Source organism: Trachemys scripta, chromosome 5 (genome assembly GCF_013100865.1).
Source record: "Trachemys scripta elegans isolate TJP31775 chromosome 5, CAS_Tse_1.0, whole genome shotgun sequence".
Classification (NCBI taxonomy): Eukaryota; Metazoa; Chordata; order Testudines; family Emydidae; genus Trachemys; species Trachemys scripta.
The window spans coordinates 56,732,917-56,754,115 of NC_048302.1; the positions used below are offsets into that span (position 1 = coordinate 56,732,917).

General features: G+C 37.6%; 1 protein-coding gene across 1 annotated transcript in view; it reads right to left on the reverse strand.

Annotated features, from left to right (window-relative positions):
* The window catches only part of LRBA (LPS responsive beige-like anchor protein), a 567,906-nt gene that overhangs the window by 475,530 nt on the left and 71,177 nt on the right, over positions 1–21,199 (reverse strand). The window contains exons 6-16 of the mRNA XM_034771513.1: positions 18,390–18,511; positions 18,110–18,236; positions 16,165–16,284; positions 14,936–15,082; positions 13,344–13,541; positions 12,176–12,309; positions 9,397–9,505; positions 9,117–9,269; positions 6,174–6,342; positions 4,235–4,314; positions 1,849–1,911 (exon numbers count right to left, since the gene is read on the reverse strand). Coding sequence (XP_034627404.1) covers positions 1,849–1,911; positions 4,235–4,314; positions 6,174–6,342; positions 9,117–9,269; positions 9,397–9,505; positions 12,176–12,309; positions 13,344–13,541; positions 14,936–15,082; positions 16,165–16,284; positions 18,110–18,236; positions 18,390–18,511 — 1,422 coding nt within the window. The remainder of the gene's footprint in view (positions 1–1,848; positions 1,912–4,234; positions 4,315–6,173; positions 6,343–9,116; positions 9,270–9,396; positions 9,506–12,175; positions 12,310–13,343; positions 13,542–14,935; positions 15,083–16,164; positions 16,285–18,109; positions 18,237–18,389; positions 18,512–21,199) is intronic.

Below are 21,199 nucleotides of genomic sequence, written 5' to 3' on the forward strand. Positions count from 1 at the left end.
GTGCGTAGTGGTGGTGAAGTTGCATTGTTTTGTATATAGTGGGAAGTTTGTGCATGTGTGACAGGGAATGAACTATGCGGCAATCCCTCCCATGCACATTTATGTAAGTACACACACACACACTTCACCCATTCAGTGAATTAAAACAAAACAAAACAAAAACTAACAAAGCAAATTTTCCAAAGGGTGGCAGTTCATGAGATTTTTTTTTAAAGTTGTGGCCTATACTATGGAAAACTTTGAGAACTCATAGGCAATACTAAAAGTAGATAATTTAGGCTTATTACCTGTCTAGCAAAGGTTTTTTTTAGCAGTTTGTCTGAGGCATATACATTTAACCACAGCTTACGAATTTGTTCCAAGTAAATTGCTTTTATTTAAAGGTGACTTACGAAGAAATAAAATGCAACTTTGTGCCCATTTCTTATTCTTCGTGATATATAAAAAGCTACCTTCACAAATTTTTCAACAAAAATGTCCTGCTCATTTTACACATTAGACACTTGGGTCTTGTATATCCTGAAAGACTATGCCCTTCTAAGGTATGGCAACATTATGACCTCACAGATGTCATGGCTGATTAGCATGATGACGAGGGTAGGGCTATTTTCCTATGGCATGTTTAGAACATTTTGTTTTCTTTGTTTTCTTTAACACCTATGTTAATCGCTTGACAGAAAAAAAGATTGCTTCATTAAGGATTCAACAACCCTGGCTCTCAGTTTAGGCCACACAGGCTCATCTGGTTAAAATAAGAGGAAGAGTGGAAGGTTAACTCCTCCTTTCCATTTACAAAATTTGAATGAAAGCTCTGTGATGCGTTTCATTTTCAGGGTTTTTCTACATGGAGACTTCATGCATAGCAAGCCAGGATGTGAATGTACAGCAGACTAACTTGCAGTAATTGGCCATATGGACTCTACTGTCATGCACAGAAGTTCCATAACATGCTTTGACTACAGAACTTTTAGTGAATGGTAGCAGAGTCCACACGGTCAGCTACTGCATAGCAAACTTGCACAGTGTAGATTCACATCCCAGCTTGCCACGCATTAAGTCTCCATATAGATAAGTCCTTAGCTGCTACCCAGATTGTCATTTCTGCATAAAGGAGAAGGATTGGATTGCTTATTTCATGCTGCAGCCAAGCACACTCAATCCAGTACCAGAGTAGAGACTATAGGATAAATATAGGTGTAAACACAAAGAAAAAATAAATCTGTACTGCTTGAAGTGAATTCAATTAATTCCTTATTTTACCCATTTCAAGCACCCTTAAAGAGATTAGTTCAGTTAGATTTATGGTCCCATTTTCCTTGTCTTTGATGTTACATCTGGCATAAAGTGCCTTTTCCTGGTGCTAAAATATGAAGATGCAGATATATCAATGGTAACCAATATTCTTTCGCAATTAAGTTTACAAGCTTCTCTTAGACTTCATTAACATTCTTATTTTTAATTCACATTTTCAATGTATTGTTTTATTTAAGAAGCAGAATAAAAACGGTGAAAAATAAAACCAAAAATATTACTTAGGTAGCATAAAATAAGGATTTTTTTAAGTCACTCTTGCCATCTGTTTTTCTGATTGATAGATCAGGTTGTTGAACAGCATAGGAAATTACTTTGACTTACTACCTTAATGAACCTCAATCTACTATTAAATATAGTGTTTAAATCACTACAGGATATTGGTAATTCAACACACTGCACTCTAGGTTTGGACTATATTTGTTATTTCTTACTGCAGAGCCATCTTGTGGCAAGAGAGGATATTTTTATTTGAAAAATTGTGAATAAATTTTCCTTGACTTACCAAGAATAGCAAAAAACAATACAAAAAATTACCTCATGAATTGTGAGCAGATAATTGAGGATAGCCTGCAATTCATCTTCTTTCACTCCATAATCCTCAAAAAATAAAATTTAAATTGTATCTAGCAGCTTTCTTTCAAAGCATAACAAAATAATTATTAAACAGCACTATACAAGACAGTATCACATAAAGCTGAACAGCTACACAAGATAGATTTATCTTTATCTAAGGTGCCATGACAGCTTCTAAGGCAGAAGTGGGTAAACTACAGTCCGCGGGACCCTCCTGCCCGGCCGCCTCAGCTCCTGGCCCAGGAGGCTAGCCCCAGGACCCTCCCCCACAGCCTCAGCTCACTGCACCACCGGCGCAATGCTCTGGGCAGCGGGGCTGCGAGCTCTTGCCGGGCAGCGCAGCTGCAGAGCCACAGCCTGACCCGGTGCTCTGTGCTGCGCAGTGGCATGGCTGGCTCCAGCCGGATCGTGCGGCTGCCTGTCCTGATGCTCTGGACGGTGCAGCTGTAGCACCACCAGCCAACGATGCTCCAGGTAGCGCAGTAAGGGGGCAAGAAGCGGGGGGGGGGGGTGGATAGAGGGCAGGGGAGTTCGGGGTGGTGGTCAGGGGGCGGGGTTGTGAATAGGGGTCGGGGCGGTCAGAGGGCAGGGAATATGGGGTTGAATGGGGGCAGGGGTCCCCGGGGGGCAGTTGAAGGGGGGGGGGGGGGGGGGGGCCGGGGGGGGGGGGGGGGGGGAAAAGAGGGGGGGGGGGGGGGGGGGGGTCAGACAGGAGGCAGGGCTGGGCCACACCTGGCTGTTTGGGGAGGCACAGCCTTCCCTACCCAGCCCTCCATACAATTTTGGAAACCCAATGTGGCCCTCAGGCCAAAAAGTTTGCCCGCCCGCCTGTTCTAAGGTAACAGGTTCTCTGCCTTAAAGGATTCAAAACTGAAGAATCTAAGTTACAAAGTTGCCACCAAAAGTGGAAAGTAACATACAAAAATAGGGTAAGAGGTGACAATAGATGTATATGAAACAATAAGTGATCCACAGAAGGAGAACAGAGTTTCTTATTATTCTCCCTCATAATAGCAGAGCAAACGGACATCCAATGAAGTTAAAAGGCAAATTTAAAGTAGTAAATACTTCTTTGTACAATGCAAAATTAACCTGCAGAATTCACTTCCACAAGATATTGAGGCAAAGAGCTTAGTAAGATCCAAAAACAATATTAGACATTTATTATAGTCATCCCTACTAGAGCTCTCTGAGGCCTCATTTGTTTGTTTTAGTTTTTTTAAGTTTCAGCAAAAACTGTTCACTTGTTTCCATGAAAAATAAGTTGTTTTGCCCATGCTAAAACAGAAGTCTTACAACCATTTAACTGAGATGCACTTGTATCTTAATGTTTTGGAACAGAGTCTAGACATCTGGCAGGGCGTCACCCTGGCATCAGTACTTTTTTCTGACCCTGAAAAAAAATCTGCCTAAATTTGACCTACTTATAAGCTACTGGCGGAGGAAAAAAAAGCAGCTTGCAAATGCTCAGTAAAGGCTCTTTAGAATTTAGTGGCTAAACCACGCAGAGGTTTCATCTGCTATTAGCATGCTCCAGCTAAGGGGCTGAGCAGGACTTTTGCTGCAATTGGTCCTCCCGGCTCCAGGGGACCAGAATTGAGAGCAGGGAGTCTGCCTCCTTGGCTCTCAGTACTTCTCCTCTGGTACGGAAGGAGCATGGAGGAGAAAGACAAAGTATGATTCAAATGTAGAGAGGTGACAAGTGTGGTGGAAAGTGAAGAGAAACAGACAGAGAACCTCTGGCTCAGGGGAGAGCATAGCACAGAGATACGAGCAGAAGGATTTATAACCACTAGAGAATGTTCCCCTCCAGAACCTAGAACTGAACCTAGGATTCCTGAATTTCAACAGTCCTCTGTTGTCTGGCAAATATTTGTGAAGCTGACTGGCAAACGGTGTTATCTTCTAGTGGCTTGTCTGCATAAAGGATAACAGCCTTCTACAGCTAGTTATTCTGTCCACACTAATGCTTCTTCCGAAGCATCTGGTTCTGCCACGATTAGATTTAGGAGATTGAATCTCATCAAATAGAGAGTTCTTATGTTCCCCTTGGTGGAGGGGACTTCATAAATTAACTACGTACCAACAGCTCTACTTTTGACAAGAAATAGTTTAAACAAATATTTATCAATTCATGCTACTTACATTAGCAGGCCAAATGGGAGGATCACCCTCAGTATTGTTTCAAGTATCTTATTTGCTTACAAAAAATCACCAAAATTTCAACATACTTTAAAGACTGTTAAGGTGATATACTGAGTAGTACACAGCAGAGATGGAGTCAGTGTTACACATTTCATGGGAAAGGCAGCATGGACAATAGAATCTCCATTTATAGTCGCCTTACCTTCATCACTAGTTGTTTAATGAACATCAGTAAGAATGCTCGCAGAGATAAAATCTCCTTCTGATTAGGGCGTGGTCCATCTTTAAAAACATACAAAAAGATGGATATATTATACTATCTATCTACTGGATGTGAATTACTGATGGTTATCTTGTTACTAAGGCATATAATATATTTTTAATTTAAAAGTTTTGAAAAAAATGTAAGATCTTTTATATTTTTATATGCCAGAGCACGATTTCAAATGCACTGATTTGCTTTGCTTCCCACAGGAAACATGTTACTACATGTTGTTTTAACATTTAATAGAATAGTGAACTGACCACTAATTAAGTCTACAAGGTAAGGCTATGTCAAAGTTTTATAAAACTTTATATTAAAACTTCTTTTAATGCTTTTTCATTTAAATTAAAACTTTTGCAGTGTCTAAATCAAGCACGAAACATCATGGATTGGGGTAAAAGAATGAGTTTAAGTTGATACTATAACTTTAAATTAGTATTTCCAGACTTTGATATTTAATTATTTTGTGTATGTTTGGTTTTTAAATAGAATTTCTACTTCAGCTCAATAATATTTTCAGGAGATGATTACACTATAGTATTAATCAATATAAAATGGCTTCTTCTGCTTGGGCTGCTACTAGCATATTATGGATAAATACATGATGTTGTGAGGTATTCCTACACCTCTTGTATACAAATACTATCTTGCAAGTTAGAGAAACCCAATTTAGAGACCCAAGACTCTCAGAGAAGACTCTCTCCTTTCCCTCCACAAATAATCGGTCACTGAAATATTTTAAAGATCCAAATATCATAGCTCCTTAGGCTATTCATTGTGTTAGCTACGCCTAGGGAGGGGGCAAATACAACCCCAATTTTAACAGAAGAATATACAAATTCAAACAACTCTATGAGGTCTTGTGTTGCACAAGTTTAACTACAGATGTGATTTTAAACCTATTTAGTTAAACTGGTGCAAGTTTGTGTAGATGGACTTTGGTTAAGTTTAAGAGTGCTTTGGTTCAATTTAGCTCAAATCAAAAATAAGCCATTCAACTGAAATAAAAGTATTCTACACAAACTTGCCCTAGTTTCACTAAATCACTAAAGAAACCAGTTCAATTTTATGAGTAGACAAGTTCTTACTAACAAAAAATCTTCATTCCTTCCAGGGTTCAACACACTACCAAGCAAATGTAATTTCCCTTCCACAAATTTTGTTAGTGAGTTTCCCTTGTTTGAGAAGTTGGTGGTACTGAGAGGAACAGGATTAAGGGGCCCCTGATGGAGGACTGGCATGAGAGAACTTCCTGGGTACACCTATATTCCCTTCAGCTACCAGATCTCTCCAATCCCCATTCCCACCCTAGGCTGGTAACAAGGTAGCTGAGGAACTATGAAGAGCACAACTACCAGCTGGAGGCAACACCATAGGGAGTACACTACAACCCTTACTCCAAGAAAGGGTGATAGGAACTCCCAGAGCCCCTTCTTCCAATTGGGAACAAAAGGCTGGGGGAAAGCATGGGGCTCCCCTTGCCCATCAGGAGTTAGGTTTCCATTCTGCCAGCTCCACAGTAGTGGGTCCCAGTATTAAGCATCAAGTCTCTATGTTCTGAGCTCATAAGAACATAAGAATGGCCATACTCTGCACTTTTATCATCATCCCCAGTATGATACATTCTAATAATGTACATAGATCCTTGGGGTTAGGGGCATATATTTATTCTCTTCAGGGTCTGGGGGGGACGGGGGCAAAAAAGAAAGCACCAGATGGACAAAGCTGCTTGTTTGAACTGGTATGCTGAATCCTTCCACCAAATGAAATACTGCCTGGATCCCATCCATTCCACACACCACACAAAACCATGCACTTCAAGTGAAGTGGTTCAGAATGCTCATGTGTTGATGAAGGGTGAACAATGTATACATACCTACACCTTTTGGAGTAATACCACTGCGATCTTGAGGGTTCACGGCCCAGTAGTAATATTTTAAGGAGTGCATTACCAGAAGAACTGTCCCAACACGCCGAACTGCATTGTATATGTTAACAGTGCCAATGAACTCAGTAGACAGGTAAGTGTACAGGATCAGCTGAACCTACAACACCCAGTTAAGAACAAATTGAAAATGTTAGCTAGGATTTCACATACTCAACAGGGAGGTAAGTCAAAATGGTAGTAGATTAGAGAATTACATTTTTAATTTTATCTAGTTTAAAAAAATTCTAATGTAAAAAAGAGCAGAGTAAATGGAGATACTCACTAGGGTAGCTTCACCAAATAGTTACTAAAAACTCTTGATTTTACCACAAGTTTCATGATACTTAGTGTAATTCTAAATGTCCAAGCTTCTGGAGTCATGTGAATATGAGAGAATCTCATTTTAAAACACCACATTTTGGCTTTCATGGTTGTTGTGAAAAGAAGTTTGAATGTGTGAATCCCCCCTTTTTGTCTTCCATCTCATCATTTCTGGGGGGCTTTTTTTAAATGCTTAGGGCTGGCAATATTGATAGCTACATCTAACTGCCAGAATAAAAAATTTATGTCACTGTCCTTCTCTGGATCACAATGAAAGGGCAATAAAAAAAGATTTCAGGTGCTACTGTTCCCTAATTGAAAAGTTCCTCTTCTGTGAAGTATCTATGTTATATAGTGCTATAGACATTAGTGCATGTCTAAATCATACAAGGGACAATGACATTTTTATTGTTTTATTACAGTGACATTTTAACAATTCCCATTTCAGTCAGAGCATCCAAAACATAACATGGTCTAATTTTTTTATTTTTAGAAGAGTCTTTAAAAATGGGTAAGGGTCCAAGCAACTCACTTTCCAAAACACAGCCTCTGACGCATTGTACAAAACTCACCCCCTTACTGGAGTTTGTTTCTGTTTACAAAAAAGAGTAACAAATTCCAGCCCAATATTTTTCCTATAGTTTCTTATAGTGGCTGTTCCTATATTTTCTTCCTAAGGGAGGATCAGTCCACACCAATCTCGGACACTCTTATTGTGCACTAAAAATGCACGTGCTTTAGCTTAATAGCTTAGTTCGCTTTAAAGTGTACTAAGCTAAGGTGCCCAAGTGCACTTGCAGTGTGCAGTAAGTGTCCACACGGGGAGTTAGTGCAGGATGTGCTGTAAACTCACACCTTCTCTTGTACTAACTTCCTTGTAAACAAGCCCTTACTCTGTCTATATAGCCACTCCCACTCCCTTACATCCAGGATAGGGTTAATGAACACCATGTGTTCCAACAGAAGTTATCAGGAATCAATCAGCGGCTCTGCAAGTTCCAACATGATCAAAACAAAGTGAAGCAACAGCAAAAACCTGTCACCATCTTGGAAAGTGTTTACTTGTTCTTCTGTTTATGTTTGGCTAGAAAAAATTGACATACAGGGTGAACACTGAAAATGACAATACACAAAGAGCTGTCAAATGCATAAATCAAACTAAACAGGAAGAAAAACATTCTCTCTACTAGCTTTTCAATTATAGTTATCTTGAGTGTTACTAGAGTTTCTAGAAGTGGGATTTTCAAGTGGAAAGTATGCCCTTAATATGAAACAGTTTGTAAAGTTCATATAAACAGTTCATTATAAAGTTATGGTCTTATAGATTTGTATTGCTTATTTCCCTTTCTGCAAACATAAAAGATTCTGCCAATGCTTTTATAAAGGCTTAATTTAGCTGTACCCATATTACATCATTCCTTCATGATGCTTCAAAACCTATTTGTATCTAACTTTGGCTCAGCTTATGGAATTCACCACAGAATGTCAAGTTTTTTAGCCTTGTGATGATGAAGGAGCTTTTAAGTGAATTTCATGCTCTTGAAATATGTCAGATTAAAAGCCATGAAAAATAAATTTTCCTTGTGTAGTTACAAAACAGGTGTAGCGCTGCCTGCAGCATCTTTAAACAACCCTATACTATTTCCGTACTTCTCCCTGAGTGCTAAATTACTTGTCTTTTGTTCTATTAAGAGTTCAAAATAATCTTTGAGAGTGTTCTGGCTTCAATTTTGGCAAACTGTTATACCAGTATGGATTGGAAATTAGTACAGGCAAATATTTTTATGCCTTGATATACTTTATGTATATAGTAATTCTATAGTATCGCTGAGATGATATATCTTTGGTTTACATTATAGTTAAATCTGGAATCATTTGGCACCAATTCACTAAACTCCATATTCACACCACAGCAGAAGCGTAAGTTGGACAATACTATTTTAAAAGGCTGCTTAGTCAGTGGAATGCAAATAGTTTCATGCTACTTATCCAGATCTTCAATTAGAACGTTAGCTATTCAGGCAGGGACCGTGTCAGCCTATGTACATACAGCATTTAGAACAATGGGGTCGTGATTGAAACCTCTCTCTGCAGGGTGGCTGGGCTTACTCTCTGAGATAGGGAGACGATCTCGGCTATTCAGGAGGGCCTCAGAGTAGAGCTGCTACTCCTCTGGATCGAGAGGAGGCAGTTGGGGTGGTTCGGGCACCTTATAAGGATGACCCGGGGACACTTCCATTAGAACTCTACCGGGCACGTCCTACTGGGTGGAGGGCCCAAGGCCGACCCAGGACACAGGGATTATAGCTCCCGGCTGGCCTGGGAATGCTGAGGAATCCCACAAGAGGATCTGGAACCTGTAGCAGAGGAAAAGGAGGTCTGGTCCTCCCTACTTTCCATGCTGCCGCCGCGATCCTCACCAGGAAAAGCAGCATAAAGGAAAAAGGAGGAGGGATCCTGATTGGGCCTTTGGATGCCACTTCATTAAGAACAGTATCATCATCATCATCATCACCACCATGTATGTTCTAACCTGAACTGATACATGATTAACAAAACCAAAATATTTACCTTTGCTGGTGTATGAATCCATATTGCAGGGTTAAGGAGAATGTGATCACACAGCTGTTTAAGCAAGGGAATCCCATTGTGCAGATTACTCAGGTATTTAGCAAATGCAAGGCATAGTTCTAGCACAACTCTGGTAACATGGACTTTGGAAGACTGTTTAAAAAAAAGGCTTCTTTAGACTCATGTTTACAGAACTGTTTTTAAACTTTGACAATACAGAAAAATATTGGCAAAAGGATTCTGATAAGCTAACCTTAGCTCAGTAGTGATTTTGTTTTACCTTTTCAAGACAATGTCCTATCACAAGGAAGCCCTTACAGGAAAGCATCTGCTCTTGCATAGCAATGGAGTTCTTCAGCAACTCCATGATGAAAGCCAGCAAAGTAGAACTGAAAAATACAGTGTATTGAAATCAGTTTCTTAAAGAAATACCAGGTGTTTCAGAGAGTCATAGAAATGAGGTATTCAATTCCCTCACAGGAATATGTTCCCAGCTAAGCTCTTTCATCTTCCAGTATATAAGTACATTTAATACAACACTTAAATAGCTAAGTTAAGATTTGGAATAAAGTTAAGTTTAGAATTTGAAAACATTTAAGACTGCAAAGTTACAAGATGGTCAGTCTCCTAGTTTCAACTGGATTTTCTCTACCTCAAAACTTTGAACTTTGTGATACTTTTTGAATAGCAAAACACTCCTGAAACAACTTTTCACTGATTACTTCCAATTTTGAACCAGTTCTGCCATGCAATATATCTATGTTCCATTCCAACTGCCATTCTCTTGCTTTCCGACAGGCCAAATGATGCTGGCAGCACTTCTGTTTAAAGCAGGACTAACTGCTTTGAACAACCCCTCTGTAGTCAGTGCCACTCCTTAACTGCTATGAAGTCTCATCAATTTTTGTGGCTGGAAGATCAGAGGTTGCAAAACAGAGCTGGAGCAAAGGAAAACTCGAAGATATGCAAGTTTTTTTAGGTTTGAAGGTACTGAGGCGTGGAGGAAGAAATACACAAGAAGATTTTAGAACAGCAAAGATTTCTGCATTCAATGCAAAAATATTAATGCAACATTAAGATTGTCCAGTTAAGCACTCAAAAATCATGAACTGAGAAGCAAAAAATTTGTCTTTTCTTTTTACTGTTCCACTTGAAGATGAGCTCCAACTCTACCCCCACACCCCCAAAAAAAGTATTTTGGCTTGTTTTTCCCCCACGCCATCACAGAGACACTCATTTCTCTTGTAAGACCATGGTAAAAAACTTTATTATGTTAGGTTGCAAACCGATATGCATTCTCTCCTTCTCACTGCTCCCACTAACTCACAACCTAGGAATCAGCACATGCCTTTAGAGAGGTGAAAAAGTTATACTTCATTTATCATTAATTAGTATATGAGCACAATTAAAAATGATCCTAAGGCCTAAATGCAAGAAGGTCATATAGTCAAACTTAGCTTTTAGAGAACTTAACTGTGTAAACTTAATATTCCATTAGGTTTTTGTACATAATTTTAGCATTATTTTTCTGCCTCTTTAAAAGAAAAAAATTCCATAGTTCTTTAACAGAGTGCACATAAAGGCCAATTAGTGCTTTGGTGTCAGTGAATACACCCCATTAGACTTAAGCCCCTCGCTGGTTCAGGACTGGCTATCGCCTGTTAGTACTGTGGCTTACATACAAATTTTTGTACATATACATTAATTGGTATAAACCTTTATCATTGTACACATGGTTATAGAGTACTATAAATTGCACATTTATAAGTGTATAGCTTATTACTACTGAATTTCTTTCTTTTAGACATGATTTTATAGGTCTTAACACAAGAGTCAAGTGGGAGAAAAAAATCAGTTTAGCAGTTGTGAAGTTACCAGCTTTTGAAGCTGACAAAACAGCTTTATTAGTTCATATTTAAATTAGGAATTAAGGAGATTTTTAAAATGCCTAAAGGATTTAGGAGCAGAAATCAATGGGATTAAATCCTTTAGGCACTTTTGAAAATCATACCCCAAATATGGATTTTTCTTCAAATATATGTCTCTCTCTTTATCAGTTTTCTAATGATCATGCCCAGAAGATAATTTACAAATAGTAATAACTTTACTAAATGAAAACCATTTTTAATCCAGGCAAAGGTACTAGCCCTCAGTAAAAGCTACATGTATGACTACTGCTATGGAAGGCTATTGCTTCAGTTTCTCCTACACTCATCCCATAAAAATGAATTAGCCAAAAAGATAAATGTGTTTTGGAAAGTTTTGAGTTTGTAAAACAAGTAGTTCTAAAGGAAACTTTTTTGAAATGTTAACTACAGAGTGTACTATGAGTCCCTTACAATTTTTAACATCCTTGACAACACATACAAAGCTTGAGTTAGCCTGGGCACATAACACATCTTTCAATCATCATGCACTATAGATCAGGATCATCAACTTATCTTCCATGGAGCTTCAAGAAGCTTCCCCCCCCCCCACCCCACTGACAGGAAAGAACTCATGTAGATTTTTCATATTTCTAGTACCCCATAAATACATTACATAACTATAGCATGATGTGCACATTTGTTTTCATTTGTGCAAGTTTGCATAGAAAACATGGTGCCAATAATCTTCACCTCAGCTCAAGATCCTGTTCACATGAGGCTTAACAACTTCTGTCCTTGAGAACAGAAATAAAGCATCCAAATAATAGTGCTACAATTCCATTAGTTGGAGTTAATTCTTTGCCTAATAGCTAAACACAGACAGACATGGTTTCCAGTTTAACCTTCAGTTATTTTAACTGTATTTAGTAGAAGCTGTGCATTTCTGTCACTTAAGACAGATGTAATCTTCAATTTATTGTGTTTATGTAGAGAAGCCTGACTTAAGAAGTTTTCCCTTTACTCGCTGCTATATCTTACTGGTGAAAAAAAAGAATTGTAAACCACAAGAATTCTTTACAACATAAGGTAGCTAGCTCTGTGGCCATTTAAATTAAGCAAAAACCCATTTCACAAATTAAAATGGGTTTAAGTTAAAATGGAAGATGAAATGAGGTAGCCATATGTACTCACCAAACAGTCGTGTCAACTTGGTCCAAAGAATATTGCCTATGGTCTAACTGTGCAAACAGAGGGAAAAGTACCTGCACTCCTCCAATTGAATGCATAGCACTTTGGATAGAATGTGTTAGGACTGCTTTCACATCCTGACAAAGAAGAATTAAAAGAAGATTAAAACCTTTTCTAAAACCATTTTAAAACAGTTATCATTTGATTTAAATACTTAAGAGTATCTTTAATATAAAATCAGATTATTACCACACAAAGAAATTATTACAAGTAATGGCTGCTACTGTTGAGAGACAACCACAAAAAAGATGTCCCAGTCCCAGCCTGACCCAGAGTCTGGGATTCCTGTCTACTGTGCTGGTCCTCAAAGATGGCTTTAGATGGGCACATAGGTTGTGGCCAGCATCTAAAGCAAAACATGGTCTCTGGTAACAGAGGAGCTCCATAGCTTGCTGGCCCTTCCTTGAGTGCCCCTGTGCTCTCCCGAAGTGGAGGAGAGCAAGGTGTTAGAGGCCCTGGGATGGAAGAAGCAAGAGTTACAATAGAATGTCCTCAAGAAAAAACATTGCAGGGGGGTGGGTGGAATTTTTTTTTGCAGGGGGGGGGAGGAAGAAAGAGGAAGAAGGCTGATTTTAAAGTTATTTTCTAAACTTTTGCTGTGTTTCTAAAAAAATTTCTGATGTAACCTTCCTGAAGAAGAATTTAATTGGGAATCTAAGAATGGAAAAATGAGCAAGTTCACTTAGGGAAGGGAAGGATGACATGGCTGTACACTGATGAGCAGTACAGTGCACAGGTGTGATGTATGATGTACAGGGCACAGGTGTGATGCAATGAGAAGCAGCAAAATTGTTTAGGAGAGGTTGGAAATCCCTCCCTCTTGGGGTGCCTGACCAGATAGTGATAGGAAAGGGGAGCCCGATGTAAGGCAGTAGTAGTGGGGAGAAGTCAGGAGGCTTGATGACAAAGGGAGGAGAGTTACTTTAAAGAGCTGGGAACAATTCTCCACACCTCCAACTAAAAGGTTGAGGAAGGAGAGCAGTGCAGTTCTGATAACTTCTCCCGATTAGTCTATTATGTGGAGCCCTCTCACCTGGTGCTAAAAATCCTGGTTACAGGCAAGTACAAGCCATTTTTCTCCTTAGATAGTCTACTAAAAGTGCCAAAGTACCTGAAGCATGAGAGCATGTGGTGAATGAACAAAGATAGAAGGGTTATCTTTGGGGGATGATTCTAGACAGAGCTGTGCATCAGTAGCCCTTGGATTGTACGTGAAAGCAATAGCACTGGACAATTTGCCATCATACAGTAACAGTTTGTGATGCTCAGCAAGGAAGAGATCACTTTCTGTCTTGAATTTAAACGTTCCCTAGAAAGATGGAAGAAAAAAAATTAAGGTGACTTGCACTGAAAATACAATAGGAAACAAAATAATGATAACAGCATTACTCCTCTACTCCAGCAATGCATCAGAACAGTCCCACTACAACACTGTTCGCTCAGGACAATTTTTGCACAGTTAGTATTATATAGCATTTTTGTATCCTAAGGCAGTGACATTGTGGAAGCTAAGAAAAACATAAGAAAATATAATGCCTATTACTCAGTGTTCACTTAGAAGCTCTTTGGGCAGAGGTAAAGACAAAAAAATGTTGTGTTGGTACAGCATGTAGGGGCCACAATCCCCAATTGAGGCCCATCAGGGTTAGCACAATACAAACAGTAAATAATAGCATAACAGAACTAAACCTCAGTGCTCAACACTTTTAATGTATTAAATTAGGTATCAAGATACTTTTCTGGCATGAAGAAAGTAAATTTGGTAGCAAGCCTCAATGAAAAAAAAATGATCTAGCCACAGTTAATAGTTAGTGCTCTATCCACTTAGACAGCATGTCCCTCCCCATCACCCAAAAATCCAAAGCAGAACTCCTGAGAAGAGAACAAGAGAGTAAAGACAGCAAACAGAGTTTATTATTTGCATTAGCCTTGTTTTAATACCAACTTGGTATTAAATATGTGTCAAATTAGGTGGGGGGAGAGGGGTTGTGTTTTGATTAATACATATACAATCTCTTTCATTTCATGGAGTGGGACTGGAGTTTTATAGAACAGAAGTGACGGAAAACAAAACACCAGCAAACAAGTCTACTGCTGAGCTGCAACTCCCACTCTGACAGTGAATTTATATAAAAAATGGTTTTTAATTAGATTATCAAATACTCTCTTCTCATGCAGATGGGCCTGTAACATTTTTATAAATCAGTTATGCAAGGGAGGTTATGCATCATGACAAAAATAGGAAACATTAAATATATAGAAAAATGGAAAAAGTCACAGGTCACATTACTGAGCAAACTATTTTTTGTAATAAAAGTATGCAAAACTGTTTAAAACCATTTAAAAACCCAGGTGACTAGAGAGAGTTATATTTATAAAAGTTCATGCTCAGTAGCAGCTGGATGGGGTTACAAAGCCCAAAAAAACCCTCAACTGTCACTTTTTTCTCAAGAAAATCATATCCATGACAAACATATAGCTTTATCTATACGTTCATTTCTCTCCTTATTACACTTTTATAAAATTGAATAGATTAATTTAAATTTTGTGACATTAGATACTTTATTTCTAAAAGCCTATGTAAATAAAAAATAGGCTGGTAAGAACATTGTATAAATCATCATCACCGACATCCTAAAATACTCTAGAAATTGACTTATTAGAATTAATCTTTTGGGTACTATTGACTCAATTCCAAAATACCTTGTATCCCAGGCCAAGCTGATAAATGGCAAAAATCTGAGCAGCATTGAGAGCATCACTAAAAAGGTAAACAGCTGTCATCTGCCCACAAAACACTCGATTAGCATCTGCTGTTTCTGAAGAACCCAGGAAACATTTATCAAACGTCTGAAAAGGACAACACAGGATACAGTTGTACACAATAAAAGACAAGAAAGGATTCAATGTGAAGCACACAAGTATTAATCATGTGGATTATGTATTTGTTATTCTTCAGAAAAGCAATAAATTTATTTTACACCCAAAACAACCTTTCAATATTATAATTGATCAAGGTGAAAAAAATATTTTTGGACAGGCAAAAAGCAAAAATTTCCCTCTCCCAACTCAAATCAATTATCATAGTCAAGGCAAGTAAACTGGGTGTCCAAGCTGGTAAAGCTTTCATTCTAATTTTGAAAGGCTGCATTAATAAATAAAGTAAATGTTTTCAAAACCTGCAGTTTAAAAAAAAAATTGTTTTATAAGCAAACCAATTATTTTTCATTTTATTTAGCTGTCAATGTCTAGAATTTGTAAAATACATAATATACAATATTAATTAAAAATAAACCATGTTCTCTGCAATTTTTACTCTACTCAAATACTGATAGGACATATCTGCAAATATATACACGGTGAGAGAGTTAAGAAGCTAAGTTCTAGAACTGTCAAACATACATCATCAGAAAGTCAGATATTTCTGTAGTATTAGGGTAACATTAATTGTATTGGTGTCTCAATACCATGTTGGAGATCAGTATTATCAGACTGTCTTCCACATATTAGGAGTGCAGAAAGTGAAACTGCAGGAGAGGAAAATAAGTTTTTGAAGAGACATGATAGTGTTCATCTATAGGGACCAATCTTGCACACAGTTAAGCATACACATAACTTTACTCCAGTGACTAGTCAATGGACTGTTCATTTAAGTAATATAATGGATGTGCTTAGGTGTTTGCAGAACTTGGCCCATAACTTTTACTGACCATCTAGCACACTGACTACATTTGCATTCTCTTAGTTGAAATGCAATGTGTGTCACCAGGTACAGTTTTTTTAAATTATTTATTCAAAATTCTGTTGGAAAACCTACTTTTTTCCTCTCAAGCCAGGTTATCAAAACCTAAAAATATAATCAAGTGCAAAAAAAATTTCAGGCATTCCAAGTATGAAATTAAGTAACATAAAATTAAATAAAAGCTACTTACATCACTGGTATTGACAAACCACGTTATCTCTCCATACGATACTAGTTCCCCATTCACATAGCACCGAAGTTCACTATTCTTCCAGCGGTTATAGATATGCACTATAGTAACCATATACCACTAAATAATAAGAGAATAATTATTGATACTTTAATCCTGTGTAAGTATGTTTTAAAAGTTACTCAAAATAGCTGGTCCAAGATGATCAAAACTATTGATATGAGTTATGAAAAGGCAGAAAACTTTTTGAAGATTACTTAGGGATTTCTTTAAATTAAATTAACGTGGAAGAAATGCAAAGTTCATTGATGGCCTAGCCTAATTCACTGTACCCAAACAGTGTGTTCAGTCACCCTGTGTACTGACAAATAGGTGTATAATCTTAAAGGAGATGCATGGTCACAGTACACAACTTTTTCCTGACAACACTAAGGGCTCTATTTATGCCAAAATAACTGACAAAAGAAATATTGTATCTTGCTTTGAGAAAGCAAACATATTTTCAAGTCTACTAAATATTCAAGGAAGCCTTGAACAATGCCATTTAAATCAAGTCACAACATGTTGCTAAATATGATTATTCAATAATGTGGAATAACTCATCGTAGTTGAGAAGAACACTTCTGGATACACAGAATAATTACAAAGTAGGATTCATTTAGTGTATTCTCTCTCACATGAGTCTGTATTCTTGAAACTGCTTGAGAAAAACGTTAAGCCTTTGACTATATCAGGACAAGGTGTGTGTTTCATAACCATGTTAGCCAACACATGTTAATACATATATTTTTAAACAAACAACACTATCTGTCTATCGCCAGTGCTAAGTGGTGTTTAAAAACATACTAGTTGGTTGTGATCACACTAGGTAGAACAGTTATTCCTGGGGGTCATCCCAGGTAATGAGTGAGGAAGAGTAACCTGTGGTTTTTGTCAAAGTTGATGTATTGACTGCTTTGAGTCCTGTCTGTCCTCATCTACACACTCTTTTCTCCTGGGAAGTCCCCAGTAGATTCTTCAACACTCCATCAGCCCAGGAATTATCAGGAAAGATGTAAAATGTATAATAATGATAATACCTAGCTCTAATATAGCACTTCTGTCAATAGCTTTCAAAGCGCTTTACAAAAGAGGTAAGCATCATCATCTCCTCCATTTCACAGATGAAGAAACTGAGACAGAGGGGAAGTGACTTGCCTAAGATCACCCAGCTGGCCATAATAAATACATTTTAGTACACCTATAAGTTCGTATTTTGCTAATTTTTAAAGGGTTAAAAACAATAACATTGTGGTTTATATTACTTAGTTTAATCATATCAGGAGTTAGCCCTAACAAGTGAAGTCTTCTATTTATTCACTAAACAGGATGTGAATTCCATAAGCCGTAACAGTGAAAGCTCTCCTACACTTTCCCAGTAATTTCCCAGATCCTGATATCTATTCAATCTTTACCATTTCTGCTGCACACCACCAACTGATGTGGACACACTTGTCCAGCAAGAAACAGACAAATACCATCAACTCATTTCACAGAATTAAGCCAACAGCCAGTAGAGATCTAACTTTCAGTCACTATTCACCTAGGCCACATGTGTGATTTACTCTTTAGTAAATTGCATTTTTTTCTTTTACACGTGGGAATGTATTAAATCACAATCTTAAAAAATGGCGTGTTACTATGTACATTTGTTTAAGTTTTACTTGGAAAAGTTGGTATTATTTACTTCTCTAAATAATGCCAACTGATACTATTGGTAATATTTTTGCAAACAATATTTTTCTGGGTCCATATGAAGTTAGTGATTAGCAAACAAAACAGAACACTCCCCTGACCTTACTAGGACACTGGTCTAAATAAAAATAACTACAATTAATGGCTAATTACACACATGTACCGTGGTAATTAATGGCACTTATTTGAATTATTTACTTGCTTAACCCACCTTCTGTGGCTTGAAATCAAATTTCACACAGTGCTGGAATCCTTTTCCCTTTGACTTTATTGATGTCACAATCAAACAGCCTCCAACAAAGTGAGCAGAATAACCAAGTCCTTTGTTTGTTCGAAAACTACAAAAAAGTTTTTTAAAGAAATGAAACTAAATTTGCACATAAACAAAAAAGTTATTAGGTTATTGTTTTTTTCAATGTAAGTAGAGACCATTGAAAAATGAATATAAATGGGAAAAAAAAATTAGAAATCTAGGTTTTCATAATACATACCAATATAAGTAAGGCTTATCCTTATCCACATTGATATTATTTACAGGATCCATTCTTAACCAAGTGTGAAAGGTAAATCCATTCTGGTAGGGCCACTTGGCTATAGGAGGTAAGGCAATAGCCTAAAGGAAGTAATATAGATATTTAATATAGAAAGATTTAACAAAATCATTTATGAATTAAGACAGGACATGGTGCAAGTTACAGTCTTCTAATGTCTTACTGCAATAATAAAATGGCCCAAGATTGGTTTGTTTGGGGGTTTTTGTTTTTGTTTTATAAAGAATCTTTAGATTCTAAAGTTTCATGACAAAAATATTTATACTGCAATAAAAATAACTTATAATGAAACTAAACTTTTTTGGAGAAATATTTGGTCCAAAATTGCCTTAAGCTCATCTTGTTCTGTTGTGTACTAATAGAAAAGTGAAATTTACAGACTCATGATCACTACAATGCTGGCACATCAGATTGAATCCCAAAGAGGAGGAAAGTAACTGACTGTGGAAAGAAGTTAGGCATAAAAATGGAAGTTTCTAGATTTTGCCTGAAACCGTCTTATCTGCAGAAAATTCATGCCTATCTTAGTCCTGCAGAAAAATAGACATGAGAACGTGAGACTTATAACCCTGCTTTCAAAAGAAGACATTACACAATCCTTACAGCCAAAAAATTTTCCCATATAAACATAGTACCTATATTAACTAGAAAGTCTGTAAATTGCTAACTATATGCTCAACAATTTTTATAGTATTCAATTCTTTGTTTTGAACAGTTTTTAAGCATTACCATTCACCTTTTACATTGCAAGTCTGTGAAGCAAAATGGTGAATTTCAACTCAGATTTCCATAACCCTCTGATCAAAGATGCTGTCCAGATGATCAATACCAATGAACAAAAACATCAAAGAACATAAGTGTTGCCAGACTCTTCATTATGCTCCCCAACTCTGTGTAGCTATCCCTGTCCAAAAAATCCTTCTGTAAAGCTGTAATTCACTAATAAGTCTATATGTCTGAGACTGACAACTTTTTTGGGCTGATATCACTACAATTGGTTTAACTCAGAGCTTTTTAGGATGGCTTGTGCTAATTATCTAAAATATTAAGATTCCTATAATATTAAGTTTCTCATTGTCTTGAGACACTTAAATACTATATACCGTATAAGAATCTAATAAAACAATGTACAAGTAACCAAAATAATGTTAATACACCCATTATAATTATTATATAGAGAAGGTTTCAGAAATATTACTATTTTTATCTTTATGTAAATGAAAATTTAAGGTACTGAAAAATAAATTTATTTTGGGCTTAAGTATGTTATGTTTAATTTCAAGACAGAAGGTGGTTTGTGTGTGATCTTGAGTGCAGAGAATATATATGGAAAGAGATTGTGAGATGATTGTGTGATGATGACTATCTTTTGAGTTATGTGTGAGGTTGTGAAAACATACGTTTTACTCTTAACAACTAAAAGATTTGACAACTCAAATTTATGAGACAAAATTTTGATGAATTTGGTCCTTAGTGAGGACAACTGCATGACATTTTTGAACATATTTGGTTTAAAAATAAAAATTGTTTTTAGTGTACAAATTATTTACCACCAATGAATGCCACAAAATTTATACTGAATTCAAGTATTTACTGTGCCATAGTTAGGACCCTACCAAATTCACAGTCCATTTTGGTCCATTTCCCAGTCATAGGATTTTAAAAATGGTAAATGTCATGATTTCAACTATTTAAATCTGAAATTTCACTGTGTAAGGGGCCTGACCAAAAAAAGCAGTTGGGGGAGGGGAGGGGGGTCACAAGGTTATTATAAGGCAGGTTGCAGTACTGCTAACCCTTCTTCTGTGCTGCTGCTGATGGCGGCGCTACCTTCAGAGGTGGGCAGCTGGAGAGCAGCTGCTGGCCAGGATAACCGGCTCTGAAGGCAGAGCCGCCACCAGCTGCAGTGCAGACGTAAGGATGGCATGGTACGGTATGTATTGCCACGCTTACGTCTGCGCTGCTGCCTGCAGAGCTGGGCCCTCAGTCAGCAGCCGCCGCACTCTGGCCAGTCAGCTCTGAAGGCAGAGCAGAGGTAAGGGTGGCAATACTGCAACCCCACTAAAATAACCTTAGAGCCCCCCTGCAACTCCCTTTTGGATCAGGACCCTCAATTTGAGAAACTCTGGTCTCCCCCCATGAAATCTGTATAGCTTAGGGTAAAAACACACAAAAGACTAGATTTCACAGGGGGAAGCCAGATTTCACAGTCCTTGATGCATTTTTCATGGCTGCGAATTTGGTAGGGCCCTAGCCATAGTGTTAGCTTTATCCTGGTGTTTCTCAGCATATTTTGGTAGTATTTCTTATGTGTAATAGAAACTGCAGTAAAACAGTGCAGTAAATGCTGATTTTTTTCCATATGGACAGGGTATAAATAAGTCAGCTCATAGAGATAGCATGTGCTGTTATATTCACATGTATGATGTCTGATCATTTGAGGGGGGGAAGTCTCTGGGGAGGTTCGGTGTCTCTTGCCATAAAAGAGAACAGAGCAGAATTGAGCCAACTTTCAATTTGGTGCATTCTGGGGCTTCCTCAGGAGTGCCTCTCAAATGTGTATAATATTTGGGGATTCCGTTGTATGCTGCACATTAGGGCAGACACCGCTAAGGAATATTGAGAGAAGAAATAAAGGCAGACAAAGATTCTGCTTGCAACAAATAAGAGTGAGTTAACTGAACCAATCTCACAAAATGGGCTATGGGCTATTAAGATATGGGCTATTACTTGTACCCGTTCTTTCTTTA